General features: G+C 48.0%; 2 protein-coding genes across 2 annotated transcripts; one reads left to right on the top strand and one right to left on the bottom strand.

Moving 5' to 3' along the window:
• Window positions 1-9,225: 9,225 nt before the first annotated feature.
• On the top strand, window positions 9,226-12,917 carry LOC127335279 (probable galactinol--sucrose galactosyltransferase 2). Its single transcript, XM_051361899.1, has 14 exons — window positions 9,226-9,620; window positions 9,691-9,917; window positions 10,039-10,129; window positions 10,217-10,265; window positions 10,388-10,479; window positions 10,583-10,690; window positions 10,794-10,901; window positions 10,998-11,408; window positions 11,480-11,621; window positions 11,707-11,774; window positions 11,866-12,000; window positions 12,083-12,300; window positions 12,390-12,478; window positions 12,560-12,917. Exons 1-14 carry the CDS (start codon window positions 9,241-9,243, stop codon window positions 12,854-12,856), a joined length of 2,415 nt encoding a protein of 804 aa, XP_051217859.1. The 5' UTR covers window positions 9,226-9,240; the 3' UTR covers window positions 12,857-12,917.
• A 1,799-nt stretch (window positions 12,918-14,716) lies between these two features.
• LOC127335280 (glycosyl hydrolase 5 family protein-like) lies at window positions 14,717-17,384 on the bottom strand. The gene is made up of 3 exons (XM_051361901.2): window positions 16,695-17,384; window positions 16,358-16,605; window positions 14,717-15,923 (listed from the first exon to the last, which is right to left on the bottom strand). Exons 1-3 carry the CDS (start codon window positions 17,109-17,111, stop codon window positions 14,888-14,890), a joined length of 1,701 nt encoding a protein of 566 aa, XP_051217861.1. The 5' UTR covers window positions 17,112-17,384; the 3' UTR covers window positions 14,717-14,887.
• Window positions 17,385-20,094: the final 2,710 nt, after the last annotated feature.

Here is a 20,094-nt window from a genome sequence, read left to right as displayed (position 1 = left end):
TTGATCTCCCCGGCAACGGCGCCAGAAATCTAGCTTGATGGCGTGTAACTCACACGTTCGTTGGGAACCCCAAGAGGAAGGTATGATGTGCACAGCAGCAAGTTTTCCCTCAGAAAGAAACCAAGGTTTATCGAACCAGGAGGAGCCAAGAAGCACGTTGAACGTTGATGGCGGCGGGATGTAGTGCGGCGCAACACCAGGGATTCCGGCGCCAACGTGGAACCTGCACAACACAACCAAAGTACTTTGCCCCAACGAAACAGTGAGGTTGTCAATCTCACCGGCTTGCTGTAACAAAGGATTAACCGTATTGTGTGGAAGATGATTATTTGCGTAAAAACAAGAAAACAAGATTGCGGTAGATTGTATTTCAAGAAAGAGAATTGGACCGGGGTCCACAGTTCACTAGAGGTGTCTCTCCCATAAGACAAACAGCATGTTGGGTGAACAAATTACAGTTGGGCAATTGACAAATAAAGAGAGCATGACCATGCACATACATATCATGATGAGTATAGTGAGATTTAATTGGGCATTACGACAAAGTACATAGACCGCCATCCAACTGCATCTATGCCTAAAAAGTCCACCTTCAGGTTATCATCCGAACCCCCTCCAGTATTAAGTTGCAAAGCAACAGACAATTGCATTAAGTATGGTGCGTAATGTAATCAACAACTACATCCTTAGACATAGCATCAATGTTTTATCCCTAGTGGAAACAGCACAACACAACCTTAGAACTTTCTGCATCGTCCCGGTGTCAATGCAGGCATGAACCCACTATCGAGCATAAATACTCCCTCTTGGAGTTACAAGCATCTACTTGGCCAGAGCATCTACTAGTAACGAAAAGCATGCAAGATCATAAACAACACATAGATATAACTTTGATAATCAACATAACAAGTATTCTCTATTCATCGGATCCCAACAAACGCAACATATAGAATTACAGATAGATGATCTTGATCATGTTAGGCAGCTCACAAGATCCGACAATGATAGCACAATGGGGAGAAGACAACCATCTAGCTACTGCTATGGACCCATAGTCCAGGGGTAGACTACTCACACATCACACCGGAGGCGACCATGGCGGCGTAGAGTCCTCCGGGAGATGATTCCCCTCTCCGGCAGGGTGCCGGAGGCGATCTCCTGGATCCCCCGAGATGGGATCGGCGGCGGCGTCTCTGGAAGGTTTTCCGTATCGTGGCTCTCGGTACTGGGGGTTTCGTCACGGAGGCTTTAAGTAGGCGGAAGGGCAAGTCAGGAGGGGGCACAGGGGCCCCACACCATAGGCCGGCGCGGCCAAGGGGGGGGGGGCGCCGCCCTAGGGTTTGGGCACCCTGTGGCCCCACTTCGTTTCGTCTTCGGACTTCTGGAAGCTTCGTGGAAAAATAGGCCCCTGGGCGTTGATTTCGTCCAATTCCGAGAATATTTCCTTACTAGGATTTCTGAAACCAAAAACAGCAGAAACAAAGAATCGGCACTTCGGCATCTTGTTAATAGGTTAGTTCCAGAAAATGCACGAATATGACATAAAGTGTGCATAAAACATGTAGATAACATCAATAATGTGGCATGGAACATAAGAAATTATCGATACGTCCGAGACGTATCAATGTCGCACGCGCAGTCCCCATGGATACCGTCATGAGACATCTCCTCTCGGAGGCCATGGGATTTGATCGCCTTTTTGCTGGATGAGTTAACCACTCGTTTTGGTACAACAAATATGATCTTCCCAAAGGCTTTTCCGACCCAGAGGAGGAGGAAGAAGAAGCTGCCGAGGAGGACGATGAGGAAGGCTCCGGGTCAAGTGCTGACCACGACGAGGAAGGTTCCGACTTCGATGACGGCGGCTCAGGCGGTGGCTCGGATGATGGCTCCGCCTACATAGCTTCTGACGAAGAGCAGTCCTCCGAGAACCTGTGAAACAATGAGAATCGATGTATCACTTTTGATCCCGGAGTGGGTTTGTAATGAATAACTTAAATTTTTAAGTAGCTAGGGACGAAGACATGTTATGCGCGGGCGGAGAACACTTATCCCGCTATCCGTTTAATATTATATGCATGTTTCGTTTTTGTGTTGAAAAGCAAGTGCTGACTTCGTTGTTTTCCGGCTCGCCCGCTTGACCTTCCGCGAGCCGGAAGACCTTAGCCGGAAACACTCGCCAGCGGCGACGAAGCCCAATGGCAATCCGTCAATAACCGCGGAAACAAGCCTCCAAGCATAGGTGCCGGAAATCGCTACTAGGAATCCATGAGTTCGCAACAGATAATAATTTAATCAGAAAACTTAAGCTTACGTCCTAAAGGACGATTTTGAGAAATCACAACTTTCATACACGTCTAGGCGGAAACATCCAGCTCTGCGGTTTTAGTCGGAAAAAACATACACGATCTAAAATGAACAAGTAAAGGAGGTAAAAGACTCAAAGAGTGAACCATAAGCTTTATTTCATTGATCATGTATAACTATTACAGAGTTTGTAACTCGGAAAAAATACGCTAAGTGTAGAAAGGACGTAGCTGTGCGATGTTCCAGGGGCGATCTGTCTCGTCGTAGATGTCATCCGGATCCTCACGCTTGCGTTTCCGGTGCCAATTAGCAGGTCTGTCCTTCAGCTCTCGGAAATCAACAAGGTAGTACGATCCGTTATGAAGCACTTTGCTAACGACGAAGGGTCCTTCCCAAGGAGATTGCAGCTTATGGTCTTTCACCTGCCGAAGGCGGAGGACCAGGTCTCCTGCCATGAAAGAGCGATTCCGGACTCGACGACTGTGATAACGTCGGAGCTTCTGCTGGTAGATGGCGGAGCGCTGGTCAGCTAAATTCCGAGCTTCCTCGATCAGATCTACAGATAGCTGTCTGGCCTCGTCAGCTGTTTCTTCGTTGAAGGCGGAAACTCGCAGCGAATCGTGGATGATGTCGGAGGGAAGCACCGCTTTGGATCCGTATACCAGGAAAAATGGGGTAAACCCTGTTGACCTGTTAGGGGTAGTTCGCAAACTCCACAAAACAGCTTCCAACTCGTCATCCCAAGCTCCAGCTGCTCGTCGCAGCGGTTCTTCAAGGCGTGGCTTAATTCCTGATAATATTAGGCCGTTAGCCCTTTCAACTTGACCGTTGGATTGTGGGTGAGCCACAGATGCAAGGTCCAGCCTAATCCCTACTGTCTCACAATAATCCTTCAATTCTCCCTGTGCGAAGTTTGTGCCATTATCTGTGATTATGCTGTGTGGGATGCCGAATCTCATCACGAGGCTGCAGACGAATTTTAGTGCCGTAGCACCGTCGGCTTTTCTCACTGGCTTAGCCTCGATCCATTTGCTGAACTTGTCAACAGCGACCAGGAGGTATTCAAAACCGCCAGGAGGTGATCTTTTTAACTTACCAACCATATCGAGCCCCCAGACCGCAAACGGCCAGGTGATAGGTATGGTCTTCATCTCTTGGGCTGGAGCATTTGGTTGAGTAGCATAGTACTGACAACCTCGGCAGGTTTTTACCAACTTGTCAGCATCTTCTTTAGCTGTGAGCGCAAAAAATCGTAGCCGGAAAGCTTTGGCAACGAGGGACCTGGGAGCGGCATGATGCCCGCAATCCCCTGCGTGGATCTCTCTGAGTATTTCAATGCCATCTTGGCTGGAAACGCATTTGAGGAAAACTCCCGTTGCACTTCGTTTGTATAGCTGTCCATCAACGATTGTGTAGGATCTTGCTCGTCTGATGATCTGTCGTGCTAGGACCTCGTCCTCCGGCAACTTCTGATCAATGAGATAATCCAGGAAAGGCTGGGTCCAAGCCGGAATGACAACCATCACTTCCTTTGCCGGAGATACTGCCACCTCTGGATTTTCCGGGTTAGCGCCCTTAACTGAGGGTATCCGTAGGTGCTCCAGGAAAATGCCAGGCGGAATTTGCTTCCTGCCGGATCCGAGCTTGGATAGCATGTCTGCCGCTGCGTTATCGTCTCTCCTGACGTACTTGACTTCATATCCGAGGAAGCACTTGGCGATCTCGTCAACTTCGTCTCTGTAGGCCGCCATAACGGAGTTTCTGGCGTTCCAGGTTCCGGCACTTCTTGGGAGATAACCCATGTCTTTATTTTACTACAGCACTTTTGTTTTATATTTGAGTCTTGGAAGTTGTTATTACTGTAGCAACCTCTCCTTATCTTTATTTTATTGCATTGTTGTGCCAAGTAAAGTCTTTGATAGCAAGGTTGATACTAGATTTGGATTACTGCGCAGAAACAGATTTCTGTCTGTCACGAATCTGGGCAGGGTTCTCTGTAGGTAACTCAGAAAAATCTGCCAGTTTACGTGCGTGATCCTCAGATATGTACGCAACTTTCATTCAATTTGAGCTTTTTCATCTGAGCAAGTTAAGTGCCTCTGGAAAATTCATCTTTACGGACTATTCTGTTTTGACAGATTCTGCCTTTTATTTCGCATTGCCTCTTTTGCTATGTTGGATGGATTTCTTTGTTCCATTAACTTCCAGTAGCTTTGGACAATGTCCAGAAGTGTTAAGAATGATTGTGTTATCTCTGAACATGTGAATTTTTGATTATGCACTAACCCTCTAATGAGTTTGTTTCGAGTTTGGTATGGAGGAAGTTTTCAAGGGTCAAGAGAGGAGGATGATATACTATGATCAAGAAGAGTGAAAAGTCTAAGCTTGGGGATGCCCCCGTGGTTCATCCCTGCATATTTCAAGAAGACCCAAGCATCTAAGCTTGGGGATGCCCAAGGCATCCCCTTCTTCATCGACAACTTATCAGGTTTCTTCTCTTGAAACTATATTTTTATTCGGTCACATCTTATGTATTTTACTTGGAGCGTCTGTTTATTTTTGTTTATGTTTGAATAAGTTCATCCTTGTGTGGGAGAGAGACACGCTCCGCTGGTTCGCATGAACACATGTGTTCTTAGCTTTTAATGTTCATGGCGAAGGTTGAAACTGCTTCGTTCATTGCTATTTGGTTGGAAACAGAAAATGCCGCATGTGGTAATTGGTATAATGTCTTGAATAATTTGATACTTGGCAATTGTTGTGCTCATATAGATCATGTTTAAGCTCTTGCATCATGTACTTTGCACCTATTAATGAAGAACTACATAGAGCTTGTTAAAATTTGGTTTGCATGATTGGTCTCTCTAAGTCTAGATATTTTCTGGTTAAGGTGTTTGAACAACAAGTAGACGATGTAAAGTCTTATAATGCTTACAATATGTTCATATGTGAGTCTTGCTGCACCGTTTATACTTGAGTTTGCTTCAAACAACCTTGCTAGCCTAGCCTTGTATTGAGAGGAATTCTTCTCGTGCATCCAAATCCTTGAGCCAAAAACTATGCCATTTGTGTCCACCATACCTACCTACTACATGGTATTTCCTGCCATTCCAAGCAAATACTTCATGTGCTAACTTTAAACAATTCAAAAGCTATTATCTCTTATTTGTGTCAATGTTTTATAGCTCATGAGGAAGTATGTGGTGTTTATCTTTCGATCTTGTCATTTACTTCGGATAGACTTTCACAGTGGACTAGTGGCTCATCCGCTTATCCAATAACTTTGCAAAAAGAGCTAGCAATGGGGTTCCCAGCCCCAATTAATTAATTTTCATTAATAATTCTCTTCACATGTTTTGCTCTGATTCATCAGTAAGCAACTTAATTTTGCAAATAGACACTCCTCCATGGTATGTGATTGTTGGAAGGCACCCGAGGACTCGGTTAGCCATGGCTTGAGAGAGCAAAGGTTGGGAGGAGTGTCATCCATAAATAAAAAAAAAACTAAACTAAAGTACATGTGTAAACAAAAGAGAAGAGGGATGATCTACCTTGCTGGTAGAGATAACGTCCTTCATGGGAGCCGCTCTTGAAAGTCTGGTTGATGAGGTAGTTAGAGTACCCGCTACCATTCGTTGACAACAATAAACACCTCTCAAAACTTTACTTTTATGCTCTCTATATGATTTCAAAACTTGAAAAGCTCTAGCACATGATTTAATCCCTGCTTCCCTCTGCGAAGGGCCTATCTTTTACTTTATTGTTGAGTCAGTTTACCTATTCTTTCTATCTTAGGAGCAAACACTTGTGTAAACTGTGTGCATTGATTCTTACATGTTTACTTATTGCACTTGTTATATTACTTTGTGTTGACAACTATCCATGAGATATACATGTTACAAGTTGAAAGCAATTGCTGAAACTTAATCATCCTTTGTGTTGCTTCAATGCCTTCTACTAAGAATTTATTGCTTATGAGTTAACTGTTATGCAAGTCTTATTGATGCTTGTCTTGAAAGTAGTATTCATGAAAAGTCTTTGCTATATGATTCAGTTGTTTACTCATTGTCTTCATCATTGCTTTGAATCGCTGCATTCATCTCATATGCTTTACAATAATGATGATCAAGATTATGTTGGTAGCATGTCACTTAAGAAATTATCATTGTTATCGTTTACCTACTCGATGGGAGTAGGAACTAAGCTTGGGGATGCTTGATACGTCTCAAACGTATCTATAATTTCTTATGTTCCATGCTTGTTTTATGACAATACCTACATGTTTTGTTCACACTTTATATCGTTTTTATGCATTTTCCGGAACTAACCTATTAACGAGATGCCGAAGTGCCAGTTCCTGTTTTCTGCTGTTTTTGGTTTCAAAAATCCTACAAAGGAAATATTCTCGGAATCGGACGAAATCAATGCCCAACATCTTATTTTTCCCGGGACCTTCCAGAAAGAAAAAGGGGGACCAGAGGGGAGCCAGGGGGCCCCACCCCACAGGGCGGCGCGGCCCAAGGGGGGGGGGGCGCGCCCCCCTATTGTGGGGAGGCCCCGTGGCCCCTCCGACTCCGCCTCTTCGCCTATAAGATGCCTCCTGACCTAAATCCTCGAGACAGATTGACGAAACACCCGAAAACCTTCCAGAGCCGCCGCCATCGCGAAACTCCAATTCGGGGGACAGAAGTCTCTGTTCCGGCACCCTGCCGGGACGGGGAATTGCCCCCGGAAGCCATCTCCACCGTCATCTTCACCGCCATCGCTGTCTCCATGATGAGGAGGGAGTAGTTCTCCCCTGGGGCTGAGGGCTCTACCGTAGCTATGTGGTTCATCTCTCTCTTTGTGATCTAGTTGTGTTACTCTAGTGATGTTATTAAAGTAGTCTATTCCTCCTTCATGATGTAATGTGGACAGTGTGTGCATCATGTAGTACTTGGCGTAGGTTATGATTGTGATCTCTTGTAGATTATGAAGTTAACTATTACTATGATAGTATTGATGTGATCTATTCCCCTTTTCATAGCTGATGTTGACAGGTGTATGCTATGTTAGTACTCGGTATAATTGCGTTGGTCTATCACGCACTCTAAGGTTATTTAAATATGAACATCGAATGTTGTGGAGCTTGTTAACTCCGGCATCGAGGTGCTCTTGTAGCCCTACACAACTAATGGTGTTTGTCATGCAACAAGAGAGTGTAGAGTGGTTTTATTATGTGATCAATGTTGAGAGTGTCCACTAGTGAAAGTATGATCCCTAGGCCTTGTTTCCAATACTGCAAACACCGCTTATTTAATCTCGTTGCATGTTTACTCGCTGCCATATTTTATTCAGATTGCTATTACCACTCATATATATCCATACTACTTGTATTTCACTATCTCTTCGCCGAACTAGTGCACCTATACATCTGACAAGTGTATTAGGTGTGTTGGGGACACAAGAGACTTCTTGTATCGTGATTGCAGGGTTGCTTGAGAGGAATATCTTTGACATCTTCCTCCCTGAGTTCGATAAACCTTGGGTGATCCACTTAAGGGAAACTTGCTGCTGTTCTACAAATCTCTGCTCTTGGAGGCCCAACACTGTCTACAAGAATAGAAGCACCCGTAGACATCACCAATCATTCCTGGGAACCCTCAAGACTCGTTGATAGACAAGAGCCGCTTTGTATCCTCAACAGTTGGCTCCCTACAGTAATACTGGCCTAACACGGCAATCACGGCTCAGCAAAACCTGTACATGGCCTCAAGGCAGGTGCTCTCACCCATTCGAAGATACTCATCGAATATATCCGCAACCATTCCATATGAGAGAATGCGAATAGCCGCGGAGCATTTTTGGTAGGAGGTGAAGCCTAGCGCACCTGTTGCATCGGGCCTGCGTTGGAAGTAGGGGTCGTAGTTTCTGACGCCGCGTGGAATGACCAAGAACAGGTCCCTTGACATCCTGTACCGGCACCGAAACACTTTTTCCGGGAACACCAGATTGGTGAGGTGGAAGTAGTCCTTTTGGAGGCGGGCCTGCCCTGCCACTCTGTTGCGCGGCAGGTTTTTGGAGCCCCCCTTCACAGAGCCCCGGTGCACCGGCCCCGGGTTTGAGGTGAACTCATGGATCATGGAGGCCGCAGTAGTTGCCAATATCTGCGCCGACTGATCGGACTCGTCGTCGGAAGAGGAGTTAACGGCCTCCGCGCGGAACTTCTCCACCATAGGCCACATCTCCATCTGCGTGGGTACGAACTGTTGATCAATGACCGCGCACAAATAGCACCGAAAACGGGAGAAGAAACCTACCGGCGGAATTGATCGAACAGGTCATGGGCGGCGCGGAAGGGCGGCGCAACCGTCAACGTTTGGCCCCAAAACAGCCGGCAGGTACGCGGCGGAGCTAAGCCCGAGTACGATCCTGCTCTCCCGCGCGGTGACAACGGAGCCGACGGCGACTACTGCGGCGCTGCGGCGGGACGACGGCGGGTGGGGTTGGGGTGGTGCCGTCGCACTAGGGCAGCAAAGAAGGGGAAAAAAAAAGCAAATCCAAGCGGTCGATTTCACGGTCCCTGACTTGCCGGACATGGTAAGAAATGGAGGACACTCGGCGCGTTCGACGTCCGCGGAGACGCAAACCTGACGCATATTTGGGCCAGATTTGCGTCTCCACGGACGACCCGATCACTTTGCGTCGCCTCGCTGGAGCAGCGTCCAGACGCATTTGTGGTTACGGCGGACGAAAATGGTTGCTCAGCTCCGTTTGCGTCGCGCCCGCTAGAGATGCCCTTAAGCGGCGATGACATGTGTCCGGTACTCCGCTCTACGGCACGGGGAGCATCGGCGGTCGGCTCGCTGCCCGCGCGAGACGTGACCCACCGCCCACGCGGGGCAATTGTTTAGCTTATCCGGGCAGGAAGAACTGCCACGTTTCCCGTTGGTGATGACGAGGCTGCACCTTGCACTTGCAGGTCGCCTCGCGGTCGCTCTCGCCGTGCCTCCCGCTTCCACTGCCACAGTTCATTCCCCGCGCTATTTCTCGCGCTGCCGCGGCCTCGTTGGCGTTGCAATGCCGCTCGTCGCCCCTGCCTGCGCGTCCTCCCGTCCTCTAAGCGCCGCCGCTTCCGCGCGGCAGATGACGACGACGACTCGACTCGAGGGCCGGTCCCTGCTGGTCGGCGGGCGCGAGCTCCTCGCCCAGTCCCCGCCCGAGGTCACCCTACGCGCCGGCGTCGACGGCGCGGCCCCAGGCGCCGCGTTCCTCGGCGCCACGGCGGCGGCGCCGTCCAGCCGCCACGTCTTCTCCCTCGGCACCATCTCCAAGTAATATGGCTGGTGCTTGTGCTGTGCGCGCGTCGGCCCGACCACTGACTGACTAATGGGTGCCGTGCAGAGGGTGGAGGTGGCTGTCCCTGTTCCGGTTCAAGATCTGGTGGATGGCGCCCAAGATGGGCCCCGACGCCGCGGGCGTGCCGGCGGAGACGCAGATGCTGCTTCTAGAGACGAGGGACGGCGCGGAGGACGCGGTGTACGCGCTGGTGCTGCCAGTTCTCGAGGGGGATTTCCGGGCCAGCCTCCAGGGAGCCCCCGGAGACGAGCTCCAGTTCTGCTTCGAGAGTGGTAGGCCTCATCTCGACTTGCTGAATTCCACGGTGACTGGATCAGAATGCGTAGCAATAAGGGCGGCTTAAAACTCTTGGTTACAGTATCTCAAATCGTAGAATGGTGGACTGTTTGGTAGGTGATCCTGATGTGCAGACGATGGAAGCCGTTGATGCGGTGTTTGTCAACTCAGGGGATAACCCTTTCAAGCTTATCAAGGAATCCATCAAGTAATGCCATGCTCTAGCAGTACAACCACAACCTCAAGGATTTTGTTTTCTTCTCTTGTGGAAGTGCCTCACTTGCATCTTCTTTAGGTTACTGTCCAAGATCAAAGGAACTTTCAGGCATATAGAGAGCAAGGAGGTAATATGAAATTAGCAGGTTTATTAATACTTTTATCACCTAGCTTGTTGATCTTGGACTGATTGATTATTTTGTACTTCGTTTTTTGTTAAAATATCCTGTAAATTGCTCACAAATATCAGATCCCTGGTTACTTGGATTGGTTTGGATGGTGTACATGGGACGCGTTTTATAGAGCTGTTAACCCAGCGGGGATTGAGGAGGGCCTTCAAAGGTATACAAGAATTATGTTTGCTTGCGATCTACAAATGCTTGGTTATATACTTTCTCACCTCCTTTAGCTGGTAGTTATCACTGACGATGCCCCTGTAAATTAGTCTGCGTGAAGGAGGTGCCCCACCAAAGTTTCTGATTATAGATGATGGTTGGCAAGAAATTGTGAACGAATTCAAAGAAGTGGATGAAGCTCCGATTGAACAGACTATGTATGTATTTCAGCCTTTGCTAATACTGTAATCAATCTTTTCAAAAAAATATTGTAATAAATATAAAATGTGCACTGCATCTCATTTCATTTTATATTGCCAGGTTTGCAGAGAGGCTGGTTCATCTGGAGGAGAATGATAAGTTCAGGGGAGAAGCCTGCAAGAATCTTGGGGACCTTGTGAAGAAAATCAAAGAGAAGCACGGAGTCAAGTATTTGATTCTTATTGAACTGTTTGTGCTTTTTCTACAAGTAAATAATGTCTCCACAGCTTTTTGCTGATCAGAATGTGGCCTATGAAACTTCAGGTACGTATACGCTTGGCATGCCTTGCTGGGCTATTGGGGCGGCGTCCATGCAACATCTGACGCGATGAAGAAGTACAATCCAAAACTAGTTTACCCTGTCCAGTCTCCTGGCAATGTTGCAAATTTGAGGGATGTAGCCATCGACAGCTTGCAAAAATTTGGAGTGGGCATCATTGATCCGGAGAAGATATATGAATTCTACAATGATCAACACAGTTACCTTTCTAGTGTGGGTGTGAATGGTGTGAAGGTAGATGTGCAAAACGTGATGGAAACTATCGGGCAGGGCTTCGGTGGCCGTGTTGCATTAACTCGCAAGTATCAACAGGCTCTTGAGGATTCTATAGCTCGGAACTTCAAAGGAAATGACATAATAAGCTGCATGTGTCACAACTCAGACAACATATATAGGTAACAAATCTATAGTTGTGAACAATATGACCTATGTACATAGGATCTCACATAATTCTGGCTGTTTGTAGTGCCATGAAGAGTGCAGTTGCTAGAGCATCAGAAGATTTCATGCCTCGAGAACCAACACTACAAACTTTACACATCGCGAATGTAGCTTTCAATAGTCTTTTACTGGGAGAAATTTTCATCCCAGATTGGGATATGTTCCATGTGAGATTATTGCGCCCCCCTTATTTTGATTAACCGCATTTCTATACTTCAGTGCCAGCTAATTTTATCACTTTTTGATGTAAAGAGCAAGCATGAATCAGCAGAATTTCATGGGGCAGCTAGGGCTCTAAGTGGAGGTGGTGTTTATGTCAGGTGTTCTTTTGTAGCACATTTTCTTCAGGTGTGGTGTTTATTTTAAGCAAACCGCAATTGTGATATAAATTTCTTTCTTTTTGATATGCAGTGACAAACCTGGAGTGCACAATTTCAGTGTTCTGAAAAAGCTTGTTCTACGAGATGGCTCGATCCTAAGAGCAAGGCACGCGGGTCGTCCTACTTGTGATTCCCTGTTTGATGACCCAGTTATGGATGGGAAAAGGTATGTATGCACACCAGTTCAGGTCATCCAGTTTCTTCACTGTTAATTTATTTCACGAGAATATGCATGAACTCTTGTGCAGTCTGCTGAAAATATGGAATGTGAACAATTTGTCTGCTGTCATCGGAGTATTCAATTGTCAGGGAGCTGGAAACTGGACTTGGCCAGTGAATGATATTCCACATGTTCCGACCACCGTTAATATAACTGGTCATTTCTCGCCATCAGATGCGGAGTCCCTTGAGGAGATTGCTGGTGATGATTGGAATGGAGAGACTGCAGTATATGCTTTCCATTCATGTAATTTTCTGTAGCTGCTTATTCCTGCTTCGCACGTCCATTTCACCGATCGTCCCTTCAATGTCTTAGTCTTTTGTTTGGCATTTCAGGTAAACTTTCAAGGCTTCAGAAAAACCAAAGTTTGGAGGTTTCATTGTGTACCATGGCATGTGAGATCTATACCATATCACCAATCAAGGTCAGATTCCTCTCCATCCCCTGCTTTCGTCTGTTTAGCTTAGTTTATTCTCATTTCTTAAATACTCGTTTTTTGCACCAGGTCTTCGGCGAAGCTGTTCGGGTTGCACCTCTTGGACTGCTCAACATGTTCAATTCTGGTGGCGCGCTCGACAGTATTGCAAGTAGTGTTGATTCTTCATACACCGTGATTCAGATCAAATGCCGAGGGCCAGGGCGATTCGGGGTGTATTCATCGGCCAGGCCGGCAATTTGTAGAGTTGATGCACATGAAGTTGGGTTCAGCTATTCAGATGATGGCCTGCTAGCCTTTGATCTCCCCGACGGGCCTTCGCTCAGCCACCTCAGAAACATTGAGATTCTGTACAGGCCCTCCTGAATCTGCTTGTATGTGACCCTGACGCGGAAAAGTCGATGTTGAACCGAACGGCATTTGAACCTGCCGCATCTACGGCAGCTAGCAGCACAAGATTCGGGCATAAGGAAGGACTGGCCAACGTATTCATAGCGCAATTTAATGTATCGAACGCGTATCTGAGCGGATGAACAGGAGGTGGAAGCTGGTCCCTGACAGAACAGCAGCACAAGGCAGATCGTACAAGCCGTTGGAGTAAATGGAGCCGGACCACCTTTGATCGGTCTAGTTTGTGTTAGTGTCTCCGATTAGCTAGGTTATGTGTGCTAAATCAAGGCGTAGTAGGGTATTTCTAATTAATCCACTAAAATACAGAGGAGCTAACCGCGGAGCAAAATAGAGGAGCAAAATTTCGCTCCTCTAAACGGTGTCCGCCAGATCCAATCCCCTAAAACTAGTTAACTATTTGCATAAATTTCGTAGGATTTAAACGATTTCGACTACAATTTGCACATAGTTCATAGAAATAAACTAAAACATAAACAAAATTTAAACTAACAAACTAAAACTAGAGCTTGAACTAAGTAAACTAGTTAATCAACCGATGTCGCGTCATCATCGGTGCTGCCTCCTGCTCCACCGCCAAGTTATCGAACCTCATAAGTTGAGGTCGTCGTCGTCCTTGCCGCCTCCTCCTCCGTCGGTGTTCTGGTCGGTGATCTCGGCCACCGAGGTTCTCCACTCGCGTTGCCGCACGCTGTGGTAGCGGCTAAGCGGTGGCGGCGGGAGGTCAGCGGGGGCGCTAGTTCGGCGACGCAGCGATGGGCGGTTACGGCTGGCGCTGCGGATGGTTGGAGGCGAGCGACAGCGGGAAGATCCAGCCATGGGGATGGGTTTGGCGACGATGGGGATTGGTTTGGCGGCAGCCAGAGATGGTACGGTGGGCGGTACGGCTATGGGGATAGATTTGCTCCTCGGTCGGCCGCCGAGCAAATATAGGAGGGGATGGGAGATATTTGCTCCTCGGTTGCCTAGATATGCGCCGCTTACCGATTTAGGTGTTTCGGCTAGAGTCAGCTCTTCCGGTTAGCGGCGTAAATTTGCTCCTCTAAAGAGTTCTAGGGAATCTTTTATTTCACAAATTTCTACCAGTTTGCCTCCCAATCGTGTTAGGTTTGTAATATCGAAGATGGGGCGATTTATTAATTTATTTCACAAATCCGTGGAGGATTGTTCATTTTATTCGCACGCCCGAGTAGCTTCCGCCATGATGTTTACCAACACGCATAACAGTAGGTCGATGAATCGCTTGGCGGCCGTGTACTTAATCGCCCACCGCAGTAACCCGAAAAATTACCATCCGACAAGCACTGCAGTCCGATCTGACCAAAGGCTCATGTATCCAGCCTTCATTTAGCAGTACCACACACGGTCCCACTATTTTCAGCCGCCAGTTGCATGTATTCAAGCAGGCCGGTCAATATCTGGCCATTTCGCCAATAGTTTGGGTTCAGATCACGAGGACACCCGTGCGGACAGATATCCAAGCTCATGTGTCGCCGAGTTCTATATATTCAGTCTCACCCTGACGCCCTTTTCTTGCAATATCTGATGCGGGCTATATTTCATCAACTGTTACACTGCGCAGCAGCACAGACGCTGCTGCTTGATCGGCGCAGTTTGTCTACTTATTGCTCACCGGAATAAATTTATGTTCCTTCTTACCATGTGCGTACTTATTGATCGAAAAATGTGGTGTCTTGTTTTAGTGTGTGTACTTTGTCTGTAACATGATGGATGTTCTAATCTGCTGGGCACGAGTTTGTTAGCAATTTACTAACTAGATTAATTTTGTGAGATTATTTTCTCGAATCATAAGACGGATTTCACAAGCTTGGGCCCTCCAGGCTCGAGTGGCCGAACGTTCAGTTATCTGAACTTTGAAGGATGCTACTCCGATTCGAGAGCAGAGTCTCTCATCCCTGTGCCTTCGCAGCTACTACAACGTACGATGCCCTGTACAATTCTCTCGGGGCTACTGGCTACTGGTAGTGATCAAAGAGAGCGAATCTTGGTACTCTGGAGCTTGATGGGCAGCTGCGCGAGCAGCATTTCCCTGGCGGCGACGCTCCTGGTGCTGCTCACCAGCTTGAACCACTGGCTCTCCGGGTCGCAGCTGCTGTCCCCGCTCAGGCACCGGCACGGGTTGGTGACCACGCTCCGGCCGTCGGCGCCGACGTCCAGGCAGAGCATGCCGGTTCCGGAGGCGGACGAGGAGGACGCGTTGGCGGCGACGTGCAGCTTGGAGTCCGACAGGAGGCGCCAGTGGGACCGGTCGTCGGGGCACGGCAGGCCGAGGCGCACGGCCCGGCCGGCGCCCTCGGCGTGGAGGCACAGCAGTGGGCTGTCCCGCAGGGTCAGCCGCCCGTCCTGCTGCGCGTACGTCCAAGCTTCCGTCTCGCCGCACGGGCCCAGCTCCAGCGGCCGCGTCAGCGACGACCGCACCACGCACAGCCCCGTCGCCGGGTGGAACAGCACCTCGTACGGCGCCGCCTCCGCGTAGCCAGGCCCTCTGAGCGGGCGCTGCAGGGCCTGGACCCTGCGGAGCGCGGTGGCGTTGCGGGGCCCGGACCATGCCCGGTCGAGCACGCCGTAGACCTCGTCGAGGTCCTGCACGCCCTCCCGGAGGTAGTAGCTCCCCTGCAGCGTCCAGAGCGCCCAGTCCAGGTCGAGGTCAGCGGCGACGGCGGCGGCGCAGCCGTAGTAGCGGTTGTCGTTGACGTTGCCGCCGCGGTTGTCGACGCCGAACTCGCTGAGGATGACCGGCCAGCCCTGGTCGAGCAGGTAGAGCGCGCGGCGGGACACGCTGGCGCCGATGCGGGCGCACACCTCGTTGGGGTTCCCCGCCGCCCACTCCTGGCCGTTGGAGAAGCTGTACCAGTGCACCTCGAACGCGGCCTTCCGCGCGAAGCTGAGGGTCACCTGCCGCGAGGCCAGGAAGGCCAGGTCGTTGTCGAAGCTCAGGCCGGAGAGGATGACCAGCACCCGCGGGTTCGCCGCGTGCACCGCCTCAGCGCCGCGCTGCATGTACCTGCATGCGTTGTCAATGTCAACTCAGCTGCATGCCAAGACAGACTGACAGTGCTGGTGGCACGTAGAGCTGCCATGTCTGTTTTGCTCGAGGCTTTGAAAGCTCATGTGTCCCAGAGCAGACGAAGGACTAGTGGTGGTACACGGAAAGACTGATGCTGTCTAGTGGGGCGGCTATCACTGGCAGTGAAGGCCATTACTGTCCCTCACATGCTGTGCAGGTATCAGCAGCAGGTTCAGAAATGTAAAGCCTTCAGCGGCCAACTACTACGACTAGGTTTTTCAGGCTCATTTACTGATTCAGGACATGGCAGATGAACAAAATATCAATGCCGTTGGTACCTCAACGCGCATTGCCATAAACTTAACATGGATCATTGATATTGTCTGACACATAAAGACCAATTAGGATTTGAGGACAATTCAGTTACTTACTTATACCAGTCGTTGGAGTTCTGCCTGGGGCCTCTGAGCTCGTTCCTGAGGCTCATGCCGACGACGTTGGGGACGCCGGAGAACAAGGTGGCCATCCTGGTGAGGCCGTCCACCCACACGTCCGGCTCGAAGTTGCCGTCGCCGAAGAACCCGTTGCCGTCGCTCGGCGAGCAGCACCACCCCGGCTTGCTCACGTGGTTGTCCAGTATCACCATCAAGTTGTTGTCGCCAAGGCTGCTCACCACGGACTGCATGGCATGCCATGCCATGCACACACCACATTAACACCAAGTCCGCACCAAGAAAGATTCATATCAAGAGCTAGCTAGAAGGTTACCTTGAACGCGTCGATGAGCTTCATGTCGACGACGTCGGGGTTGTTCGCCCTGACGCCGGCGAGCGAGTCGGTGAGGTTGAGCCGCTGGAAGGACTGCTCGACGGTGAGGGACGAGTAGGAGGCGTTGGTCACCATGAAGGTCGGCCAGGTGAGCCTGACGCAGTTGAACCCCATGGCAGCGACGTCGGCGGCGATGGCACCGACGGGGCGCTTGTTCAGGCCCTCCGCCAGCATCGGCTCCAGGTGCGACGGCCAGTTCACGCACGTCAGCTTCACCCGGTTCCCGCCCTCGTCCACGATCCACCGCGACGCCGTCGACAGCGTCACGGCCGCCGCCGCCACATGGTGCAGCGCGCAATGGCAGACCAAGCCGAGAACCAGCAGCCACGCCGTGAGGAGAGAAGAACGACTCATCATCCTCACCCAGCTCACGGCGACGTTGGTTCGCCTGCGGTGGTTGAGGCGGGGAAGACGAAGGGCGAGAGAATATATGGAGGGGTCGGTAGTCCGCTACCTACGTACGTGGCTACGTGCAAGATTGCTTTGTCATGGGGAAGGTCGAAGCTTCAAGGGATGGCGCGCGCAGCTGACATGTGTGAATGAAGGTGACCAGGTAGCCTTTGCTGATGTTTCAAGAAGAACGCAACAACTATTTTATACGCAAGGTAGGACAGGCTAGGCGCATTGCAACGAGATCGGTGCTGTATTGCTCCTAATTCAGAGCTCCGGTGTTAAGAAAGAAGAAGAAGAAAAAATGTGTAGGTCGGTAGAGAGTTGGACGGAAATGGCACCTAACTTCTTGAGTTAGATTTTGTTTTTTCCGTTGGCTGTGTTTCTGCAGTTTACCTGTATCGAATAAAAGAACGTACTCTAATGCTATTAGGAGTACAAGTAGACCAGACCATCAGTGGGTTCAGCTTCATAATTCACGGTTGTTGGAGACACGGGTTTTTTCTGTGTTACCTATTAGTAGTATCAAAAAAGAATCAAAATAATTACTACACATTGATTCGGTTCTGTATCAACTTGATGCATCGATAAAATTGCCCATTAGCGCAAGAAGTCGAGCAAGTTAGAACTTGTTGTGAAGTGTATATGTGGATTGCCTAGCCATTTCCATCAATTTGGACTTTTGGTTCAAGTGGCTAGTGCATGAAGCTTAATATGGTATTAGAGCCCTAGATCTCAAGTTCAAATCCTGGCTTTCACATGGTTTTTGCAATTAAGCCTACACATTGTTGTTGCCCCCCTCTATAGTCACCGCTGTTTCGGTATGCTCTTCTTCTTTCACGTATTGACTTTCTCTTCTCCCGTCACACGCGAGTGGGGGTGTTGTGAAGTGTATATGTGGATTGCCTAGCCCTTTCCATCAATTCGGACTTTTGGTTCAAGTGGCTAGTGCATGAAGCTTAACAGAACTAATCATTGATTTGGTTTTCCATTATTAGATTTCCTGAACTATTTGCTAGTATAACTTATGACTCTGCTTAGAATGTAGATTAAGTTGGCGGAATTGCTAGTTCTCAGTAGATTGAGAACTAGACCCCTGCAATGTCGGATTTGCATCGCGATTCGTGCATCTGAGTTACAAGTAATACTCTTTCATCTGGATGAGTAGAGTGCAACTTTTTTTTTTTTTTTTTGTTTTACTTCAGAAACATGCTATTTGCACAATTCTTAAAGCAACTTGTGTTTTTCTATTTGCCAAAAAATTATACTATTAAATATGTTTTGATAATGTACTTTCTGTTTGAATTTTTTGTTTGTCCGTATCACGTTCACACTATTTGCAACTTTTTAAATGTAAACTAGTGTGTTTGTAACGTGCAAGACAATTATGGTACTGTTAAATATGTTGTGAACTTGTGATAATTTATTTTGGAATTAATAATTATATTTGGCTAGTTGCACTTTAAATACAGAGTAGATTTATGTTTTCAAAATGTGCTACTTGTGTGTTTGTAACGTGGAAATGATTTTGTTTTTTACTGAATACGTTTACATTTTTTTATTTTTGGCCCACTAAAACATTGATTCTCTTACTAGGTTAATATTTTTTTGTCAAATTTGTAGACTCACTTGCGTAAAAGAAATCCACACGGCTGGTTTCCAGACAAATTCGAATGGACTTGCTTTTGTGTTTTGGCCTCTGGGTTGTAAACATAACTTTAATAAATTAGCAATGTTCGAAAATATTACTAATTATTCCTCTTTTTTACTAATTACTATAAATTAATTTGGTTTTCATATTTAATCTTGTGACCTATTTGCTAGAACAATTTTGATAAACTAGCCAATGCAACCAAAAGTCCAACACATTTTCTCTTTGCATGTTGTCTACAAATCAATGATAATGTTTCTAGTTTTACATGAAATTCTATGATAATCATTATATGCGGGCTAAAAAATGTGCAAAATTACACATTTTTCATGTATCAACAATATTTAACTAAAGTTATGTAGGCATATAAATTCTAGCACAAATTGTAATTTAAATGTCAATGTCAAGAAAAATAGTGTTTCACATTTCACTTATGGTTGCACAATTAATACTCTATATACCAATGGAAATGGACGATTTATGATTTTATTAGAAAATTTTAACCGTGCGTAATGTTTTATGGTCTTTGATCTCCATATCCAAAGGTTGAGATTTTAATTGTAACCTTACCTAGTAATCTCTCCTCTAATAATGGTTTAATTATTTTCTGGTTCTAAAATAAATCTCATAAACAACCCCTCTTACCAGTAATCCTTAGGTTTACAGCTCTTGATTTAGTGTAGGTAAATGCTTATCTTGTCTTCCTTTCAGTCATAAGCATCAGAAGAAAATCATTTCAATAGCGAGCACACTGTCCTCTGCCCGTCTCAAGCACCGTTTTCACGCCTGGCTAGAACAATTTTGATAAACTAGCCTGGCTCGCCCTACGACGTTTTCACGCCTGGCTCGCCCTACGACGGCGCTGCTGGACGACGGATCGCAGGATTCGTCGAGGCCTTCCTTCACATGTCCTCTGCCCGCTGTATGGATTGGTGCCCGAGACGCTGGACCATCTATCCTTGCATTGCTCCTATGCGCAACAGCTTTGGGCCGGTTTGGTCGCCCGCCTTGGCATGCCAAACATCGTCCCGGCGCGCAATGGTGGCATCAACGATTGGTGGCTGCTCGCCTCCACCTGCGTAGCAAAACCGCAAAGCAAGCAACTCAACTCCCTTGTCATGCTCGCGCTATGTGCTTTATGGTTGGAGCACAACGACTGAGTTTTTCAGGGCAATAGCTTGCAGGTGTCGGCCACGATCAGCAAGGTGCTCGACGAATGGGGCTCCTGGATGTCTTGTAGAGGTGGATCTTTGGGAGGAATAGACTAGAATGTGCTGGTGGGTACAAGGCGAGATGGGT

The sequence above is a fragment of the Lolium perenne genome, chromosome 2 (assembly GCF_019359855.2).
Source record: "Lolium perenne isolate Kyuss_39 chromosome 2, Kyuss_2.0, whole genome shotgun sequence".
Classification (NCBI taxonomy): Eukaryota; Viridiplantae; Streptophyta; class Magnoliopsida; order Poales; family Poaceae; genus Lolium; species Lolium perenne.
The sequence above is the reverse complement of the archived record's forward strand: the minus strand, read 5'-3'. Positions and strand labels throughout refer to the sequence as shown.